This window comes from Diabrotica virgifera, chromosome 9, assembly GCF_917563875.1.
Source record: "Diabrotica virgifera virgifera chromosome 9, PGI_DIABVI_V3a".
NCBI classification, from domain to species: Eukaryota; Metazoa; Arthropoda; class Insecta; order Coleoptera; family Chrysomelidae; genus Diabrotica; species Diabrotica virgifera.
This window is the reverse complement of record NC_065451.1, coordinates 211,781,346-211,803,112: the sequence shown is the minus strand read 5'-3', so window position 1 is coordinate 211,803,112 and position 21,767 is coordinate 211,781,346. Positions and strand designations below refer to the sequence as shown.

General features: G+C 32.7%; 1 protein-coding gene across 2 annotated transcripts in view; it reads left to right on the top strand.

Moving 5' to 3' along the window:
- The window catches only part of LOC114326091 (bromodomain and WD repeat-containing protein 3), a 62,538-nt gene that overhangs the window by 21,113 nt on the left and 19,658 nt on the right, over nucleotides 1-21,767 (top strand). Inside the window, exons 14-17 of one of the 2 annotated variants that reach the window (XM_050662417.1) lie at nucleotides 2,090-2,293; nucleotides 12,095-12,349; nucleotides 18,293-18,504; nucleotides 18,565-18,731. In XM_050662417.1, coding sequence (XP_050518374.1) covers nucleotides 2,090-2,293; nucleotides 12,095-12,349; nucleotides 18,293-18,504; nucleotides 18,565-18,731 — 838 coding nt within the window. Of the gene's footprint in view, nucleotides 1-2,059; nucleotides 2,294-12,094; nucleotides 12,350-18,292; nucleotides 18,505-18,564; nucleotides 18,732-21,767 lie in introns of both variants that reach the window. The other variant, XM_050662416.1, reaches the window with a different exon arrangement.

Here is a 21,767-nt window from a genome sequence, read left to right as displayed (position 1 = left end):
GGGTGTTCCATTTAACATTACTGAGAAAATAATGTACTTGCGTTTTGACTCACCCTGTATTTGATATAAAGAAAATTAGCAACATCAATAATTCTTAAAAATTTTGACAATAAATAAAAAAATATGGCAATATTAAACCATTGCTGTTGTGCCTATTTTTATTTATACAGGGAGTTGAACCTTTTACGATTTTCATACAAAATTGGTTATAACTTTGTAAATACCCTGTATAACATTACAAACCTTTATATTTTTGTGATAAGGAAGTTAACAGGATTTCGAATATAAAATAAAATATAGGGTGTTCCATTTAAAAAAACATAAGTTTGGTTTGCCACTGTGTTATCGAACACCCTGTAACATTCTAACTAATTTTGTAATGTGAAGCTCAAAGGTGGCTAAAATTTTTGTTATTAACTTTTATTGCTATCTATTACTATAGCGGAGCTATTGAGCTTTACTATTAACATCACCCATCTGGCATGATGACGTAATCTATGATTTTTTTAAATGAGAATAGGGGTCATATTATAGCTCATTTGAAAGGGTATTCAATTCTCTATTCAGTGATATAAACATTAACAGAATTATTTATACAGGGTATCCAAAAAATATGTTTTTAATCAAATTAATACACAAAAAGAAGAATGTATGTAATTTATTTAATTCTAAATACATTTTACTATTGTAAGAAAACAGAAAAAAAAATTGATTTGAAAAATAACCATCGATTTTTGCTTAAATGAAATTTTCAGACAGGTGGGTGGCAGCTTTAAGATTAAATTTAAGCCAAAAACAATATTGATTTGTCAAATTAACACGTTTTTCCTGTTTTTTGATAGCAGTAAAACGTATTTTGAATAGGGAACTTGCATAAGATTGTAAATTCGAAAAAAATGTTATAAATCACAACAGAACATAATTTAAAACATGTATCAAGATAAAAAATTTTGTTTGGCTTTCGTTTGGCCCCTAAAGACGATTAAAAATTTAAATTATTCCAGCCAGACCAAAACGCGTCGTGACGTCATCCATTTATATGTTTACATTCTTCCAACAAAGTAAACAGATTTTTAAATTAGACGTTATAAACGTCAGTAGAAAATACAGTTATGTGACGTTACAAGTTATTGTGATCGTTTGAACTATTCATAGAAAACTTGTACTTTTACAAAATGGTTTTATTTTCCGTAGTAAACCTTCTTTCCTTTCCTTAAATAACTATAAAAACTTCAATATCAACAAACTGGTATATATTATTACAATGACATACGATAAATGTTAATAGAATAGAAATAATTTTCCTTTATTCCGCGACGAGGTATACCCAAGTAGGTGGAGGCCAATAAACTAAAGAAGAAGAAGAATATACCTAATTATAACCATAAACGGAACCACTGTGTGACGTCACGGGTCGTTTGAACTATTTTAAAAAAGAGAAGGCCTTAAATTTGTACTTCTAAGTTATTATGAGTTTTTGAAGCGTAAAATTTTGGAAATCTTATTTTTATACAAAACTGAACATTATTATGCAATAAAAAATGTGCAAGTTCCCTATTTAATAAATTACATACATTCTTCTTTTTGTCTCAATTAATTTAACTAAAAAAAATTTTTTTGGACACCCTGTATAAATAATTATGTTAATGTTTATATTACTGAATAGAGAATTGAATACCTTTTCAAATGAGCTATCACATGCCCGTTATTCTCATTTAAAAAAATCATCAGTTACGTCATCACTCATAGATGGATGACGTCACTAGTATGATATATATGCAAAAAAATCTTAATTTAAAAATAAAAATCGACCTATTTCGGCAATTTCTAATAATGTTGTTTATTTAGTTAATAATGAATTTATGCGTTACTTTATGGACGCACTGTATAAAACATAGCTTAAAAACTGAAGACAAGCTTTCGATTCCTACTTAGCTCATTATTACAATTTTTTTGTTTGTTTTAATTTTATTTAACTTACTAATTCTTTTATTTATCCTTTTTTGTACAACATCGCGTAAAAACTTACGTTAACGTTTATAAATTTATTTAATTATAGAATAGCAAAAGTGATCGTTCAAATTTTAAGGAATCTCAAACGAACAGAGGTCCCAAAAAAGAAACTCCAACCAGAAAGTCTAAGCAACCTGCCAGTAGTAAAGGTTCGGACAGTAACAAAGACAACGGTAGTAGCTCAAGTAGAACCAACTCGAACAGAAGTATTTCTGCGAAAATTGACAGTACTAGTCGTCAAAATGGTAGTGCCAGTAAAGAAACTAACCAAACGAATAAGGTGAGTGCACAGAGTTTTATTAAATAACAAGTAATTGGACTTCGTAAGTCCTAGGTTTTCACGCAAAGTAATCGAAAGTAGAACTGGAAATCGATATTTGAAGTCTTCGTGCAACTTTGCGTGAATTGATATACGATTTTACTAATTTTGAGTCATTGTTGCAACTCATTTCTCATCTTTAATACCATCCTTGGGTTATAAGCTTTCATTCAACACCTCATTTGTCATTATACCTGGTATAGTGACGGAGGAGCTATATTCGCGGTCGGACGCACAGACGGACAGACAGCCTAGGACAAATTTCTCATCTTTAGTACGATCCTTGGATTAGAAGCTTTCATTTGACACCTCATTTGTCATTCTACCTGGTATAGTGATGGAGGATTATATTCGCGCTCGGACGGACAGACAGCCTAGGTCAAATTTCTCACCTTTAGTACCATCGTTGGATTATTAGCTTTCATTTGACACCTCATTTGTCATTCTACCTGGTATAGTGATGGAGGATTATATTCGCGCTCGGACGGACAGACAGCCTAGGTCAAATTTCTCACCTTTAGTACCATCCTTGGATTATAAGCTTTCATTTGACACCTCATTTGTCATTCTACCTAGTATACTGACGGAGGAGTTGTGATCACAGACAGACATAGGCTATTGATTATGTACTATAGAAAGGAACTACAACGTTAACGGGGTTTTATTATTTGATATAGTCAATGAATCTCTATATATGAAAAAACCACGGAGTGCTACCATTTAAAGGGGTGCGTTTTTAAAAATGGATGAATTAGTCCCTGGGCACAGGTTACATTTTGGTGAGTTCTATGCACTTTTGGTACAAATACTTCTACATAAAAATTGTTCCTGGTTAAATTTCCTATCTAAATATAACTTTTTAAAGTCAAAGGTATTTTTTTTTACAAAAATATATTCAAAAGAAAAAGCACAAAGAAACCCAAAAGAAAGAAATTTTGTTTTTTGTCCCATAACTTTTGTCCACGGGGATATAGGTATAGACATTGCTTCACAGAAAAAAAAACGTACATATTTTCTCTTTAAAATGATGGTTGGTAGAGGTCATTAGGATTTAAAGTTTTCGAAATATGATTTTTCAAAGTTCGCCACTCACAGCAATTTTGGGCAATTTTCCTTGTTATTTCGCAAATATTGTTCTATAAGCCCGACCGCACATCAAAGAAACATGAAACGTAAATTACGTTTCATGGAAATAAACCACTGCTAAACAAATATACGTCCGGTCATTTATGAAACTCTCCGAAAATAAAAATGTGTCATGAGCATGAATCACACTCGTTTCATTGGTAGGCGGACTTTGAGATTTGTTTAGCAGTGTTTTAGTTTCATGAAACATGTTTTTCGTTTCATGTTTCATGTTTTTCGTTTCATGTTTCTTTGGTGTGCGGCTTGGCTTACTTTTTTCTAAGCAACTTTAGGCATATGCAATGGTACATGTAAGAGGAATAGAAATCAATTACCTTTAAAATGTTCTACTGTATAATGTTGTACGACTTCTTTTAAAGAGGTTATCATTTTCAAGATTTTATACTTTTAACGAGTTTTTATATTTTTTACGATTATTTTTTAACTTTCCCATTATAACTTTTTTTTTCATTTAGGTATATATTATATGTATAATAAAAAAGAAAGCTTATTCTGTTTTATAAGTATTATAAAAAATTCTAGGATTATTTTTGAATAATATATGCTTTTTCAAAATGTAATAAGTACTTGCAACAATTTTTGATTTTTGGATTATTTTTTAAATTTCTCAACACTTTTTTACAACTTTTTTATGTGATTGTGTGTTATGATTGAATCTTATTTTTTATAGGTAATACTTTCGATCCACTTGACTCGGCCGGGCAAACTTCAAAATATGGATTAATTCCAATATTTACTGTCAAAGCTCCTGCACCACAAGCTTTGCTTGAAAAAATAGCATGTAAATGTACCAAAGGATGTACAAAAAACTGCGGTTGTAGGAAGATAGAAATTAGTTGTTTAATATTCTGCAAAGGGTGCATGTGCATGGGTACTAAATATGGGAACTCTAAGATAACTGAAGTGTCAGGGGAAGATATTGAAGCTAATACTAACGAAGAGATGGACTTTGATTTTGAAAATTTTTTATATCATCATCATCATCATCATCCAACCAATTTACGTCCACTGCTGGACATAGGTCTCCCCCAATTGTTTCCACACTTCACGGTTTTGTGCTGATTTTTGCCAGTTTTTACTAATCCGCCTGATATCATCTGTCCATCGTGTAGGCGGCCTTCCTCTACTTCGTTTATCTTCTCTTGGTCTCCACTCCATCAGCCTTCGTGCCCATCTGGAATCTTTCAGCCTGGCGACGTGTCCTGCCCAGTTCCATTTGAGCCTGGTGATACGTTCTACAACATCTGCGATACCGGTTGTTTGTCTGAGATCTTCATTTCTTATTTTATCCCGTAGAGTTACGCCCAGCATGGATCTTTCCATGCGCCTTTGAGCAACCCGCATTTTCGACGCTGTTGCCTTGGTTAGAGTCAGTGTCTCTGCTCCATATGTCATTACCGGTAGCACACATTGGTCAAACACTTGTCTTTTTAAACCGATCGGTATACTGCTCCTAAATATGTCTCTCAGAGCTCCGTAGGCTGCCCAAGCAAGAGTTAATCTTCTTTTTATTTCGCATGTTTGGTTATCTCTGCCAATTCTAATTTCATGACCCAAGTAAATGTACTTTTCCACTAGTTCTACTTCTTGTTCGCGTATAATCAGCTGTCCGCTAGGAATCAGATTAGTCATAAATTTAGTTTTAGAAAAGTTCATTTTCAGGCCTATTTTCCAGCAGATAGCGTCTAACTCATTTAGCATTTTCTTTACTTCTCCTAGGTCATCAGTTATAAGTACTATGTCATCTGCAAAACGAAGATGATTTAACTTTTCTCCATCTATTTTGATCCCTTTATTGTCCCAGTTGAGCATCTTAAAGGCATATTCCAGAACAGTTATGAATAGTTTTGGCGAGAGTGTGTCGCCTTGTCTTACGCCGCGTTCTATGCTTATTTGTTTGGTTTTATCATGTAACTTAACACTCATTGTTGCCTCTTTATAAATATTATAGATGAGTGTACTGTAACGGTAGTCAATGCGGCATTCATTTAGAGCTTCTAAAATGCTATCCAGCTCTATCGTGTCAAAGGCTTTATGAAAATCCACGAATGCTAGGACAAGGGGTTTATTATATTCTATTGACTTCTCAATTAGTAACTTGACTGCCTGCAGATGGTCGTTTGTCCCAAAGTTTGATCGAAATCCAGCTTGTTCTTTTGGCTGGTAAAAATCTAGCTTGTTTTCTACTCTTGATGTCACTACTTTTGTAAAGAGTTTGTATAAGTGGTTTAGCAGGCTAATGGGTCTATAATGTTCTAAGTCCGTCTTATCTCCCTTCTTATGCAAAAGTATTGTTACTGCGTTTTTCCATTTTTCAGGTATCGACTTTTGATGAAGGCATAAGTTGAAGAGATTTTTTATTTTACCTATAAGAATGTGGCCCCCGTTTTTAATGGCCTCTATTACGACTCCATCTTCACCTGGTGCTTTTCCATTTTTCATTTTTCTCAGTGCTTGATGGATTTCGCTAGTGGTTATCTCTGGTAGTATTTCGGAGCCTTGGTTTATTATTTTCTTTGAGACCGCTTCCCTCAGATTATTTTGATTCAGCCTTTGGCTCCTATATAGTTCCAAATAAAATTCTTCTACGATATTTAGTAAATCTTCTCTGTTTGATGTTATTTCGCTGTTTTTATTTTTTAATTTATGTATTTCGCATTTTCCGTTGGTCAATTTCCTTCGTAAAACTTTCAAACTTTTATTTTCTTCTATGGTTTTCTGGATGCTTTGAGTTTTATACTTCCTTAGATCTTTTCTGATTTCCTTTGACACTTTCTTGTTGATGTCTCTTAACGCACTTTTTTCAGTATTTTCGCTTCCTCTCATTTTACTTCGCGTTTTGATTAGTTCTCTAGTTTCTGGGCTTATTTTTTCATCTCTCTTCTTTTTTGGGCAGTTTTTTCGTTGACTTTCTTCAATGGCTCTAATTATGTTTTCATTTAAGTTATTTATAGTTTCATCTGAAGTTGTATTTCTTTCCAAAGCAGCGTTTATATGGTGTTGGTATTTATCAATATTTAATGGGGGAGTCCAGGCTTGCAAGGTTTTCTTTTTTATCAAACGATTTCGTTCTTTTTTGAGGTCTATTTTTATTGTGGCTCTTACCATTCGATGGTCACTTCCTGTAGTAAATTTATTTAGGACGCTCACGTCTGTGATAATCTGTTTTTTGTCGCTGATAATGTAATCTATTTCATTTCTTGTTTTACCATCCGGACTTTCCCACGTCCACCTTCTATGTAGTTTTTTAACGAAAAAACTGTTCATTTGGAACAAGTTATTCTGTAGCAAAAAGCCTAAGAGTGTTTCTCCCCGCTCATTTCTACCTAGAGTTCCAAAATTTCCTAGTGATGTCTCTGCTTCGTCTTCTTTAAGGCCTAATTTTGCATTAAAATCCCCACACAGGATTGTAAAGTGGGTGGGTGTGTCTTTTAGAGCTACAGATATATCATCATAAAAGTCTTCAACTTCTTCGTCTGGATGTTGTGTTGTTGGAGCGTATACCTGGATAATTTTCAGTTTATACCTGTTGTTGAGCTTTAGGGTTACATAGGCAACTCTTGTAGACACACTTTTTATATCAACTACGTTTTTCTTATGTTTTTTATGGATGAAGAAACCGACCCCTCCAACTGATTCGGTTTCGGAGCCAATGCTATAGAAGAGGTGTCCTGATTTCAGCGTCTTTAAGTTTCCACCACGGTGTCGTATTTCGCAGACTCCTATTACGTCCCATTTAATTTCTTTGATTGCATCTTCCATTTCGAAGAATTTTTCTTCTGACAATAGAGTTCTGGCGTTATAGGTGGCAACGTAAAATGAAAAGGGTTTTCGTATTTCTCGTTTCGTCAGTTTTTTGTCCCCCCCAGAATCCTTGGGACAGACTGATAAATCAGTGTGAGACTCTGGATTTATCCTACTCACCTGGGGTCTTTCCGTCTTTGTTTTAAAATCTGACATTTCGATTTATTTGAGGGGATGTTGGCAACATAAAACACCACGCTTGCCGAACGGGTTGGTGAGTCGCAGTATAGAAGCCAATCAAACTGCTGCAGTCTTGCCTCCTACTATCCAATATTAGGCCGGTCCTGGATAAATTTCCATACGCCCCAACATGGTACTGGAAATGCTGCTTACCATTTTCAGGAATATTTATCGACCTTCCAGTCTAGATCCGTAATGTTCTGCGTTAACAGGGGCACCTCGTGTAGGATGTGGCTCTTCACCACGCATTACGGTCTTCACTAGAGAGAGGCTAAGGCTCCACTTGGAAGAGCTATATTCGCTTCATCTAGCCCTGTGAGCTTGTGAGGACCAGTGTTCAGTCAAACCGATACAAAGGTACTACCTCTCCAAGCTCACTAACCCCCAATTTTTTATATATCAACGTTTAAATAATTTTAACTAAAGTGATGTTTTCTAAGACTAATGTTTATGTAATTTTTGTAAAAGAAATAATTTTAAATAATACAGGTAAAAAAATATCAAAGAATCACTCGGTTTCCATTATTTAACTATAGATGATACAACATTTTAAAGAACAGAAAGTAAGCCCTCTTTATTGAGCAATATACAGTATATTCATGTACAAGAAAAAAAAGTTATAATGAGAAATTTAAAAAATAATCCTAAAATCAAAAATCGTTGCAAGTACTTATTACATTTTGAAAAATAATATCTTATTCAAAAATAATCCTAGAATTTTTTGTAATACACCATTTTAAAGTAAACAAAATAAGCTTTTATTATTATATAATATAATATATACCTAAATGTAGAAGAAAAAAAGTTATAATGAGAAATTTTAAAAATATTCGTAAAAAATTTAAAAAATAATACTTTTTTATATTAGGTATCATATTATAATATATAATATAATATTATATTATATATACTATATATAATATAATATTATATAATATATAATTTATTATATAATAATATTATTTTATTTTTATATTATATTATAAAAATCGTTAAAAGTATAAAACCTTGAAAAACCATAATCTCTTAAAAAAAAGTCGTACAACGATACACATTAGACCATTTTAAAGGTAATTGATTTCTATTCCTATTACGTGTACCATTGCATATACCTAAAGTTACGTAGAAAAAAGTTACAGCACAATATTTGCGAAATAACAAGGAAAATTGCCCAAAATTGCTGTGAGTGGCGAACTTTGAAAAATCATATTTCGAAAACTATAAATTCTAATTACCTCTACTAAACAACATTTTAAAGAAGAAATATGTAGGTTTTTTTTTCTGTAGAGCAATGTCTATACCTATATCCTAGTAGACAAAAGATATGGGACAAAAAACAAAATTTCTTTCTTTTGGGTTTCTTTGTGCTTTTTCTTTTGAATATATTTTTGTAAAAAAAAGTATCATTGACTTTAAAAAGTGATATTTAGATAAGAAATTTAACCAGGAACAATTTTTATGTAGGTATGTTTGTACCAAAAGTGCATGGAACTCACCCTAATGTAACCTGTGCCCAGGGACTAATTCAGCCATTTCTCAAAAACGCACCGCTTTAAATGGTAGCACTCCGCGGTTTTTTCATATATAGATATCCATTGACCATATGAAATAATAAAACCCCGTTAACGTTGTAGTTCCTTTTAGCTATCTTATTTTGAATATAATCAATAGCCTAACAGACGGACATGGATAATTCTGTTTTCACATTTTTTCAAAATGGGTGAAAACAACATAGAGGTAGAATTCACTATGATCGTATTGAGACAGAATTGAAGCCGGATAGAGGGCGCTAAGAAGAGTCGATTCGGCAAAAAAATAAGGGGGCAATTTGAAAATCAAACTTGATTGAATATAGGAAAATTTTAAAAGATCTCGATTATGTTAACTCTATTTATGATTTATCTAAAAGCACGTTCTAATTTTATGAAAATGAAAAAGATCCTATATAGCAAAGATTTAACATTAGCTCTTAAAGTACGCCTAACAAATGGTTACGTATACAGTGTACTATACTATGGAGTGGAATCATGGACGTTAAATGTAGAGACAATGAGACGACTTACATGTGGACCTATAGAAGAATTATGAGGGTTTCCTGGGTAGACAGAGTTACGAACAATGAAGTACAGAGAAGAATAGATAAAGAGAAGGAAGTTGAACTTATAATTAAAGAAAGAAAACTACAGTATCTCGGACATGTGATGCAGCATCCTGCGACTCATAATGCAAGGAAAGATAGATGGCAGAAGAACCATCGGAAGAAGACGAATTTTATGGCTGAAGAACCTGAGAGAATGGTTTGGATGCAGCTCAAAACAACTATTTAGAGCTACTGCCTAAAAAAATAAAATAGCTATGATGATTGCCAACCTCCGTAGCGGAGATGGCACCTGAAGAAGAAGATGATTTATTTTTATCTTACATAAAACCACTCACACAAAACTTCATGTTTTTATCACGGGAAACATGTGAAATTTCAAACAATAATGTTCACAAATCGGCTTCATTTATTGTCCTCCAGTTCTACCAGCGGCGGCCCGTCAGGGTCGGCAGGGTCGGCAGTGCCGACTCACACATTTATAGATATAGATTTTTTTAATATTTGTATCTGTGAAGTAAAAAAAATCTGTCAGATAATACAGATTAAATTTTATTCATGGTTTTTAAAAGGATTTGATCAATCCGAGCGTTAAGTGATCCCTGCGCATAACAACTCAAAAAATGAATGATTCGAGCCATTCATCTGACTTTTCGGCTAGCCGTACTCAACTCATCCGTAGCTTGACGATTTACACGTAAAACTCAACGAAATAACAAGTCGATGAGCAAGCGAACATACATTCTCTCCGTAGGCATAAGCGGCAGGTACGGCACATTTTAAGTCTGCCGGTCGGTGTTTCATTTGGAATCGCTTCACGCCGTTTTATGTCGTTTAATTGATATCGTAATTTTTTAAGTTGTCAGGAATTATCATTTAGTGGACATGATTGATCGAAGCATTTGTTAAAAATCAAAGTAATTATAGAGAATTAATAAAATTGTTTTAGAAATATTTACTTTCTGATTCGAAGTTATTCGTAATACAGAATGAACTAGTATACATAATCAAATAGTTACATTTTGAATAACGTTATTGAATCTGAGATTTAGAAAACCATTTGCTTTTCGCTGGAAGTGGATGAAACTTCTGATTATCATGTCATTCACAATTATCAATTATTGTTGTTCGGTACGCGTTACGTGGTAATATTAAATATTATGAGAGGTTTTTAGGTTTTAGAGACGTGAGTAAAAGCAATAAGGCAGAATAGATTTTTGGTGTTTTAAAGAACAGATTAAAATTTTTTGATATCAAAAATAAATTGGTAGGGCAAACTGGGGCAATCTTATGACGGCGTTGCTGTGATGTGTGGTGAATTGAATGGTCTCCAGGCAAAAGTTAAAACTATTGCATCACAAGCTTTATTTACTCACTATTATGCGCATATAACGAATTTAGTTTTGCATGATACCATCGTCTTTTCTTGCCAGTTTAGCTCACCTAAACGGATTACTGCTTTAGAACAAATTTGTTTCGAAAAAAAAGCGAACAGTTTGTCAAACGCGATGAAATTTTAAATCTCGGTTAGTTTTATCTAAGCAGATTATCTCATATCTCTGGTAGTTTTAGTATCTGTAGCAGATTTTCGTGAACAGCTTTTGGAAATTTTTGATTTTATTATCGAAGTCGACGATTTTGAAAGTGGCGATACCTCGATCCGTGAAGCAGTCCTTGAGAACTTTATTAAATAATTACTCTTTTAATATTCTTTTAAATATTTTTAAGCCAGAGTTTGCCCAAGATATTCATTGTTGTTCAAAATCAGTCAACTGACATTATTAATTCCAAAAATAGAATACGAAAGCTGGTGCAAAATCTCAGAGATTTTCGTAATGATAGTAGTTTCCAATATATACGCAGTGACGTTTTGGATTCGCTTGATATTTCCGAACCATCCCAAAAAAGACAACGACATGATACATCTCTCGAAAAACGAGTAGGTATATCTTGAAATTTTGGATACCTACTATTATATACAAATAGATCCTCGTTTTTCGAGTTTTGAAGATTTGCAAATTTTTGACCTCTTTGACGATTCAAAATTTGAAAGTTACATTCGCCAAAGAATTTTCAAGATATTTATTGTTACAAGTTAGGTACTTAAAAATTATGCCGATCTAAATATTTTCAGAAAGTGGGATAAGTTACAAAATATGTATGTATAATTCTATGTAGTAAGTACTGCAATTCATTACATCAAACTGTTCATAAATTTTCTTATTACCACCAATTTCTGCCTCAAATAAACGGGATTTATCTTGTCTCAAAAGAATCAACACGTATTGTCGAAACGCCATGAAACAAGAGAGAATGTCAAGTACATCAAATAAAAAAAAACAAAAAACAACAAAATCTCCTATGATGATTTAAGCCTTTTAGGCTGATGGTATACCTATATGAGGAGACAAAAAAACCTTGCCGACCCTGTCTCCAAGGCCACGAGCCGCCACTGAGTTCTACATCTATGGATGACTGCGTCGGTATTAAAGATTGCATTTTTTTTTTCACGTTACAGTTTGTTTATTTTACAGAACAGTGTCACAAACAGCTACTCTTCGAGCTCGAGCGTACCTAGAACATCTAAATTGACGAAGATCTCTGAGCAATACAGACTCAGCGAATGGTTATCAGAGACGCGTCCCAGAAAGTCTCCTTATTATCCACAATTGGGAGACGAAATCGTGTATTTCATCGAAGGCCACCAGCTGTACCTTAACGCCGTGGAAATGAAAAACGTCTATGAAATCAGCGTCAAGGATTTGCCTTGGCATAAGATGACAATAAGGGTAAGTGCTTTTAAAGATTTCCGTAATAGGGAACTGGCATAAAATTTAAAATTGGGAAAAAATGTTATAAATCACAACATAACATAATTTAAAATATGTGTCAATGATAAAAAAGTTTTGTTTGTCTTTCGTTTTTCCCCTAAAGACGATTAAAAATTCAAATTATTCTAGCCAGCAAAAAACGCGTCGTGACGTCAAATGGTTTTGCATTTACATTTTACACCAAAAAGTAAACAAAATTAATTAGACATTATAAACGTCAGCAAAAAATACAGTTATGTGACGCTAAAAGTGTTTTTGTTCGTTTGAACTATTCATAGAAAATTTTTACTTTTACAAAATGGTTTTATTTTCAATAGTAAACCTTCTTTTCTTTCCTTCAAAAACTGTATCAAACTCCAATCTCAACAAACTGGTATATATTATTACAACGACATACGATAAATGTCATTAGAATATAAATATTTTTCCTTTATTACCCTACGACGAGCTGGCCAAATACCCAAGTAAGTGGAGGCCAATGAACTAAAGAAGGAAAAGAAGAATATACCTAAATATAACGCTGTGTCTAGGTACACGCTAACGTGTACGCAAATAAAAAAGTTAGTGTCAGAGTGTTGGAATTTGTTTAATTGCGTTGTGTTTATACTTTAATTTAAATATTGATTAGTAAAGAGATTTCTTATTTTTTATTTGCTTAGTGTTTGTTTTTAAATTAACTATGCAGTGTGGACAATTATTTAGTTGTTTTAATGAGTTTAACAACATTTTAAAACAGTATGAAAAAGTTAACAAGACTATAAATTAATATAAGTATTTTTACTACAAAAATATAATATAGTATTATATTATATAATTAATAATTAATTATTCTAGTATTATATTATAGTAATACTACTAATATATAATATAGTATTTTTACTACAAAAGCGATATTACGTAGGTCAAAATTTTTGACGTAAGAGAACTGTCAAAACATTAGAATGTGACTTTTCATTATTGCCATGTTTATAATGTGTGTGTGTTTATGTTTTATTGGCACTGGTTTAAGCAACCAACTGGCCAGTCAATGTGTTTTGATTTCTCTCTTTTACAAAATATATGCTTAGTATCTAAATTTAAAACTATTAGTACTACTGTTTTTTTACTCTGTTTTTTTTTTACTGTTTTTTTTATTATTTTTTTTATTATATTTTTTAACATTTTTTTTATTACATTTTTTATTTTTTTTTAGTTTTTTTTTTTTTTTTTTTTTGTATATTTTTTTATCGCGCTAAGACCTAAACCCGATTCAACCTCGCGGAGGTTTAGATCTTAGTAACTTTTTATTTTATTTAATTATTTTTTTTTTTTGTTTTTTTTTTCTTTTTTTCTCAGAGCTTTAATTTTAAACAATTAACATGGTTGTACAAATACATGTTTATAATAAACATGGCAATAATGAAAAGTCACATTCTAATGTTTTGACAGTTCTCTTACGTCAAAAATTTTGACCTACGTAATATCGCTTTTGTAGTAAAAATACTATATATATTTTTTTAGTTATAAGTGAAATACAGTATTTAGTATTACAATATGTTACAATTTAGTATATACAATATTTAGTATTACCGTCCAAAATTAAAATAAAAGGAAGACCTAAAGCTTTCACAATAATAATTAACTTGTTATGAAGCTATTTCCTTGTGGCATTTTTGTAATCAACTATTCTAAATGGGAACTAAGCCACAATTTAACTAAAAAAATTATGTTATTAACGTTTCAACGTCTAAATCGGACGTCGTTGTCAAAATACAAAATATTATTAAATTAAACAAAAATGTTCTTGCTTAGTAAAAAATTTTTTCTAATAATTTATTTAATCTGACTAATTTTTGTATTTTGACAATGACATCCGATTTTGACGTCGAAACGTTAATAAAATCTTTTTTTAGTTAAATTGTGGCTCATTTCCCATTTAGAATAGTTGATTATAATAATTAACTTACGTATAAAAATTATTTTAGCAATATTTTGTACGTGTCATGTCAACTAAATACATATATTTATTTTGCTAACCTAAATATATACTTTTATTATATACATTGATTTATTACAATTAAGTTTGAAACATCTGAATAGTTCTGCTTCCCTTCCCTTAACAAATATTTTTCTATCAAACAAACACTAAACATATCAAAATAGCATGTATTGACCAAAATATACAGTCACTGCGTACGTTAAATAATGACGTCACTGGCTTGATGAAGTTTAATTCGCGTGTATGTACCTAACTTTTTTATTTGCGTACACGTTAGCGTTTACCTAGACACAGCGAAATATAACCATAATAAAGCTAATGTAAAACTAGGTGACGTCACGGGCCGTTCGAACTAATTTAAAATACCGAAGACTTTAAATTTGTACTTCTTTATTATGAGGTTTTGAAGCGTGCAATTTTGGAAATCTCATTTTTATAAAAAACTGAACATTATTATGTAATAAAAAAAATGTGCAAGTTCCCTGTTATGTGATGTTGGAAAAATTTATTTTGTTTGACAATTTGACAATTTTAGGGGTTTGGATATGATGTCTTTTGCACTATTTTTCGTTTTTACGTGTCAATTACGGCCGTGTCCAGCTTTCGATTTCTACTTTGGAGGTATCTTAAGACTTTTAAGACCAAAGCTGACCAGCTCCAACTAACAGCGGAATCTATAGCTATTAAAAGAAACAGAATTATCAATTATTATAGTTTTATGATTCGTTGTTTCTTTTTATACACTAGGGTGCAAAATTAACCGGACACCTTAAAAATGGGTCATTTTTTATGTCTGGAATTTCCTAAACCTGTTGTCCTATTTAAGTGTTTTTTTTTTATATATTATAGCCTTATTCTTTAACAATATCGCTGTAATAGTATTGTTGCTAAACAGTTAAATTTTCATTGTATACCGGGTGTACCAATCAAACTGTGTTTTCTTCTAAAAGTTCGCATCACCCCGTGGAACATTCTAGCATTTATAAAATACTGAAATTAAATTCCAATTATAGCCTAATGTTTTCTCAACATATTGCTTTTTGATTCATTCGCTTACATTGGACCATAAAAAAGTTAGGTACTTTAACAACTAGCCATGTTTTTCTTCAATACAGGGTGCTTTAAATAAGTATGGCCAACTTTAACGGGATATTCTGCATAAAAAATAATGACAGTTTGCTTTATAAACGGTATGTCCGAAAATGCTTCGTTTCCGAGATAGGTGTTGAAATTTTTATTACAAAATGATTTATTTATTGCTTTAAAACTGGTTGAGATGTGCAAATGAAATTTGGTCAGTTTTAAGACGTAGTTATTGCACATTTTTTGACATACAATTAAGCATTTAATATTCACCATTGGCGCGCATACGGGTAATATAACCGCTCATATTACCCGTATGCGCGCCAATGGTGAATATTAAATTCTTACTTGTATGTCAAAAAATGTACAATAACTACGTCTTAAAACCCACGAAATTTCATTTGCATAACAAGCGGTTTTAAAGCAATAAATAAATCGTCAGTTTGTAAGAAAAATTTCAACACCCTCTATCTCAGAAGCGAAGCATTTGCGGACATAGAGCAAATACAGCACACTGTCATTATTTTTTCATCTAGAATTACCCCTGGAAGTTTGCCACACTTGTTTAAAAACACCCTGTATTCATGAAAAACATGGGTAATTGTTAAAGTACCTAACTTTTTTATGGTTCAACATAAGCGAATAAATACAAAAACAGAATGTTGAGAAAACATGAATCTATAGTTGGGTTTTAATTTCAGTATTTTATAAATGCTAGAATATTCCACAGGGTGATGCGAAGTTTGAGAAAAAAACACAGTGTCATTGGTACACCCGGTATACAATGGAAATTTACCCGCTTAGTAACAATATTACTACAGAGATATTGCTAACGAATAAGGCTGTAACATATTAAAAAATCACTTAAATCGGACAACAGGTTTAGGAAATTCCAGACATCAAAAATGACAAATTTTTAAGGTGTCCGGTTAATTTTGCACCCCAGTGTATGTTTTTTATTCCTTTTTTACGTTGTTTTTCATATAAAATATCACATAAAATCTTATGTCGGTTTTAACGAGTGCATTTCAACCGTGTCTAGCTTTCGATTTCTACTTTGGAGTCGTCTTCAGTCTTTTAAGACAAAATATGACCATTTTCAATTAACAACAGCATCTTTAAACATTATACGAATAAAAAAACGAGTCTTCTGTCCTGTCAAACATTTTTGAAAAAAATTTCCATTAAAAAAAACAGTTTTCTATATTTTATATACAAAGTACTCTTTATTTATCGTTGGCATCTTAGTCCAGAAAGCCACCGCGCATCCGCTAGGAAAAATATTCTAATTCGGATTTTTTGCACAATCTTACTCAAAAAGGACTCCTTTTAACAAATTTGCATGTTGCCAGGACCAAAATGTGGTCAAACATTTTTTAAACGTTTTTTTTTTGTTTTTTTCCTAAAATTATTTTTTTTGCATGGAAAAAAGTTTTTTTAGGTTTTTTTGGATCATTCCAAACAGAAAAGGTCTGTAGTTACTTTTCTCTAAAAATGATAGTTTTTGACATATAAGCGATTACAAATTGAAAAATTGCGAAATCGGCCATTTTTAACCCTCGAAAACTATGTGAAAAACTGAAAATTTTAATGTTGCCAAGGTAGGTAGATATTCTTTAAACATCGATTGATGAAATCCCGAAGAGTTTTTTATACAATGCAATACAATATTCAAAACTCCTTTGTTTTTTAATTGCTAATCAAGCGTGCGCGACACTATTTTCCACCGACAGTATGGAGGAAATGAAAGGAATAAATTCGTTATTTCGTAAACCGGCGACTTTAAGGAAAAATCCCGAAACAGGTCGATTTTTATTTTTAAGTTATGATATTATGGCATATATGGTATACTAGTGACGTCATACATCTGGACGTGATGACGTAATCGATGATTTTTTTAAACGAGAATAGGGATCGTGTGCTAGCTCATTTGAAAGGTTCTTCAATTCTCTATTCAGTAATATAAACATTTACATAATTATTTATACAGGGTGTCCAAAAAATTTTTATTAAATTAAATTATTTGACAAAAAAGAAGTAGACGGACACCCTGTATAAATAATTATGTAAATGTTTACATTACTGAATAGAGAACTGAAGAACCTTTCAGATGAGCTACCACACGACCCCTATTCTCATTTAAAAAAATTATCGATTACGTCATCACGCCCAGACGGATGACGTCACTAGTATACCATATATGCCACAATATCATAACTTAAAAATAAAAATCGACCTGTTTCGGGATTTTTCCTTAAAGTCGCCGGTTTACGAAATAACGAATTTATTCCTTTCATTTGCACCATACTGTCGGTGGAAAATAGTGTCGCGCATGCTTGATTAGCAATTAAAAAACAAAGGTGTTTTAAATACTGTATTGCAAAAAACTCTTTGGGATTTCCTCAATCGATGTTTAAAGAATATCTACCTACCTTGGCAACATTAAAATTTTCAGTTTTTGACATAGTTTTCCAGGGTTAAAAATGTCCGATTTCGCAATTTTTCAATTTTTAATCGCTTATATGTCAAAAACTATCATTTTTAGAGAAAAGTTACTAAAGACCTTTTCTGTTTCGAAATGATCCAAAAAACCTAAAAAAACTTTTTTCCAAGCCAAAAAAAATAAGTTTAGGAAAAAAACAAAAAAAAAACGTTTAAAAAATTTTTGACCACCTTTTGGTCCTGGCAACATGCAAATTTGTTAAAAGGAGTCCTTTTTGAGTAAGACTGTGCAAAAAATCCGAATTAGAATATTTTTCCTAGCGGATGCGCAGTGGCTTTCTGGACTATCTAGTAAATGCAGGTTTATACAGGGTGATTCATTGTAATTTATGTTTCAGGATCGAGAATTCGCCAAAGTTATCGGCATTCAGTACGAAATCAAACCGCCCAGATTGTGCTGTTTAAAACTAGCACTGATGGACGAATCCGGAAGACTGACAGGCAAAGTTTTTTCTGTGAAATACCACGATATGCCCGACGTTCTAGATTTTTTTGTATTGAAACAAATTTACGTCACGGCGATGTCCAGAACGTGGAAAAATGGAAACAAGTGAGTAATTTACGTTAGAGAACCTTAAAACTGTCACGTAATTGGTCGATAACCTTTCAGATTCAGGTGTATGATAGACGACGAATGGTGGATAGGTGAGATCATCAATAAAGCTCCAGCCAGTGATGCTTATCCCGATTCTTCTGTTTTGTGTTACGAGATCAAATGGAATAACGGAGAGCAGGAGAGGATGAGTCCCTGGGATATGGAAATTATTGATCCAGAAAGTAAGTACACATTATAAATGTCTTTCTTTTTTCCCCTTCCTTTTACCCTATCAGGGTCGCGGATTTGGGCTAGCCATTTTAATTTCCTTTCACCTATCTCTTCCATTCTTTTCTATTTCCTGCCATTATTTTCAATTTCTCGAGTGATTTTTATTTAACTTTTCCCGCATCTACTACTTGCTGTATCCATTTTTTTCTTGGTCTGGGTTCTTGGACTTTTCTTGTAATTCTGTTGAGTTGCATCCTCATCAGTTGCTCATACCAGTTCATTTGTCTCTTTGATATTTTATTCATTATTGGTTCTTGGTTGGCCATTCTCCTAATAGTGTCGTTACTTAATCTATCCTATTTCATCTTTCCAAATATCCTTCATAGATGTCTCATCTCCATTGCATTTATTCTGCTCTTATTTTTTCCGAATTATCCAGTTTTCCCTTCCATAGAGCACAGTCGGTATCACTATTATGTTAAATATTTTTATCCTTGTCTCTCGTGTAAGTTTTTTTCTCGGTATTGAGGCTAACGCTTAGTATAACTTGTTTGATTCCTTTGCTCAATTTGTTATTTTCCAGTCTATTTTTCCGTCTTTAGTAACTATACTTCCCAGGTAGTAAGTTGTAACTATGTCCAATTCTGAGTTTTTACTTTTTATCTTTATTTCATTATATTTCTTATCTTTTTGCCACTGATTATCATTATCTTACTTTTCTCCTCATTTATTTCCATTTTTAGTTCTTCTATTTGTTTTACCCATATCCATTAGTTTCTGCAATTTATTTTCGGAATCTGCTATTAGTACTATGTCGTCCACATACATTAAGGACTCGTGTTCCGTGGGATGTTCACGGAAACACATAAATAAAATAATATTAATAAAACGCAAACAATTAATAATATATTTATTTACTTTTGGTAAAAAAGCCGTGCTTTGTTTATATATCGTAAGGGTGTGTTATTCTTTTGTCCAGCGAGCCTGCTGGGTTGAGCGAACCGGTTGGAGGCTGTGTATCGACTCAACTAGGCCACAAATACTAATCTGTCATTATGTGGTTCTACCATATGGCCAGACAGGCGACAATTTATTAGGTCTGGCGTTTTAAAAACTGAAAACATTTCTGTGGTTTTTAAGAAGTTGACATAAAGAGGGTGGCTAATCTGGTACCCTATTCTATTATGGAATTTGTGTTTCCCATGAAAAAACCATTAATTTTATACATTCTGGTTTTGTATATTAGGAGCAAAACACATGTGAATTTTACATGGCCCATATTATTTCGTTTAGAAAGGAAAGTTAATATTTAAAATTAGCAATTAAAGAAATAGTAAAATAGTATAAGATAAAAAAGATCAAGGCAGGTTTTGTTTATATTTGATTCAGAGTTGGACCACCATCTCCATATAGCTATTTCAGCATCCTTATGCCTCATCGGTGAAGCTCAGAAGTCTCAACTCTGAAGGAAATACAAACAATTCTGCCAATTTAAGGCAAACCATCGCAATGCATGAACCCACCTCTGAGACGCAATTCAGCGACATCTCTCGTATTACGAGGAAAACAACGAAAAGCCCCAGATGCAAAGTTTACTACCTTTTAAACAATTAGAATAATGGAAATAAAAATATAATAAACAATATTTTAAATCCAAGACTTTTCGTTAATAAACTGCTTTCTGGCTGCATCCCATATCTCCGGATTTTACAATATATAATCACAAGAGACGACGAAAGTAGGAGAAAGCAAATAGAGGACGCTTAGGCCACGCATTTACCTTCCCTTCGTCAAGGAAAAGGACCGAAAGACAGTTTCTAAATACTCAAACTGAGTAAAAATGAAAAAGATAAAAAAGATCAAGGTAGGTTTTGTTTATATTTGATTCAGAGTTGGACCACCATCTCCATATAGCTATTTCAGCATCCTTATGCCTCATCGGTGAAGCTCGGAAGTCTCAACTCTGAAGGAAATACAAACAATTCTGCCAATTTAAGGCAAACCATCGCAATGCAATGAACCCACCTCTGAGACGCAATTCAGCGACATCTCTCGTATTACGAGGAAAACAACGATACGTTCTAATTGTTTAAAAGGTAGTAAACTTTGCATCTGGGGCTTTTCTTTGTTTTCCTCGTAATACGAGAGATGTCGCTGAATTGCGTCTCAGAGGTGGGTTCATTGCATTGCGATGGTTTGCCTTAAATTGGCAGAATTGTTTGTATTTCCTTCAGAGTTGAGACTTCTGAGCTTCACCGATGAGGCATAAGGATGCTGAAATAGCTATATGGAGATGGTGGTCCAACTCTGAATCAAATATAAACAAAACCTGCCTTGATCTTTTTTATCTTTTTCATTTTTACTCAGTTTGAGTATTTAGAAACTGTCTTTCGGTCCTTTTCCTTGACGAAGGGAAGGTAAATGCGTGGCCTAAGCGTCCTCTATTTGCTTTCTCCTACTTTCGTCGTCTCTTGTGATTATATATTGTAAAATCCGGAGATATGGGATGCAGCCAGAAAGCAGTTTATTAACGAAAAGTCTTGGATTTAAAATATTGTTTATTATATTTTTATTTCAATTATTCTAATTGTTTAAAAGGTAGTAAACTTTGCATCTGGGGCTTTTCGTTGTTTTCCTCGTAATACGAGAGATGTCGCTGAATTGTGTCTCAGAGGTGGGTTCATTGCATTGCGATGGTTTGCCTTAAATTGGCAGAATTGTTTGTATTTCCTTCAGAGTTGAGACTTCTGAGCTTCACCGATGAGGCATAAGGATGCTGAAATAGCTATATGGAGATGGTGGTCCAACTCTGAATCAAATATAAATAAAACCTGCCTTGATCTTTTTTATCTTTTTCATTTTTACTCAGTTTGAGTATTTAGAAACTGTCTTTCGGTCCTTTTCCTTGACGAAGGGAAGGTAAATGCGTGGCCTAAGCGTCCTCTATTTGCTTTCTCCTACTTTCGTCGTCTCTTGTGATTATATATTGTAAAATCCGGAGATATGGGATGCAGCCAGAAAGCAGTTTATTAACGAAAAGTATTGGA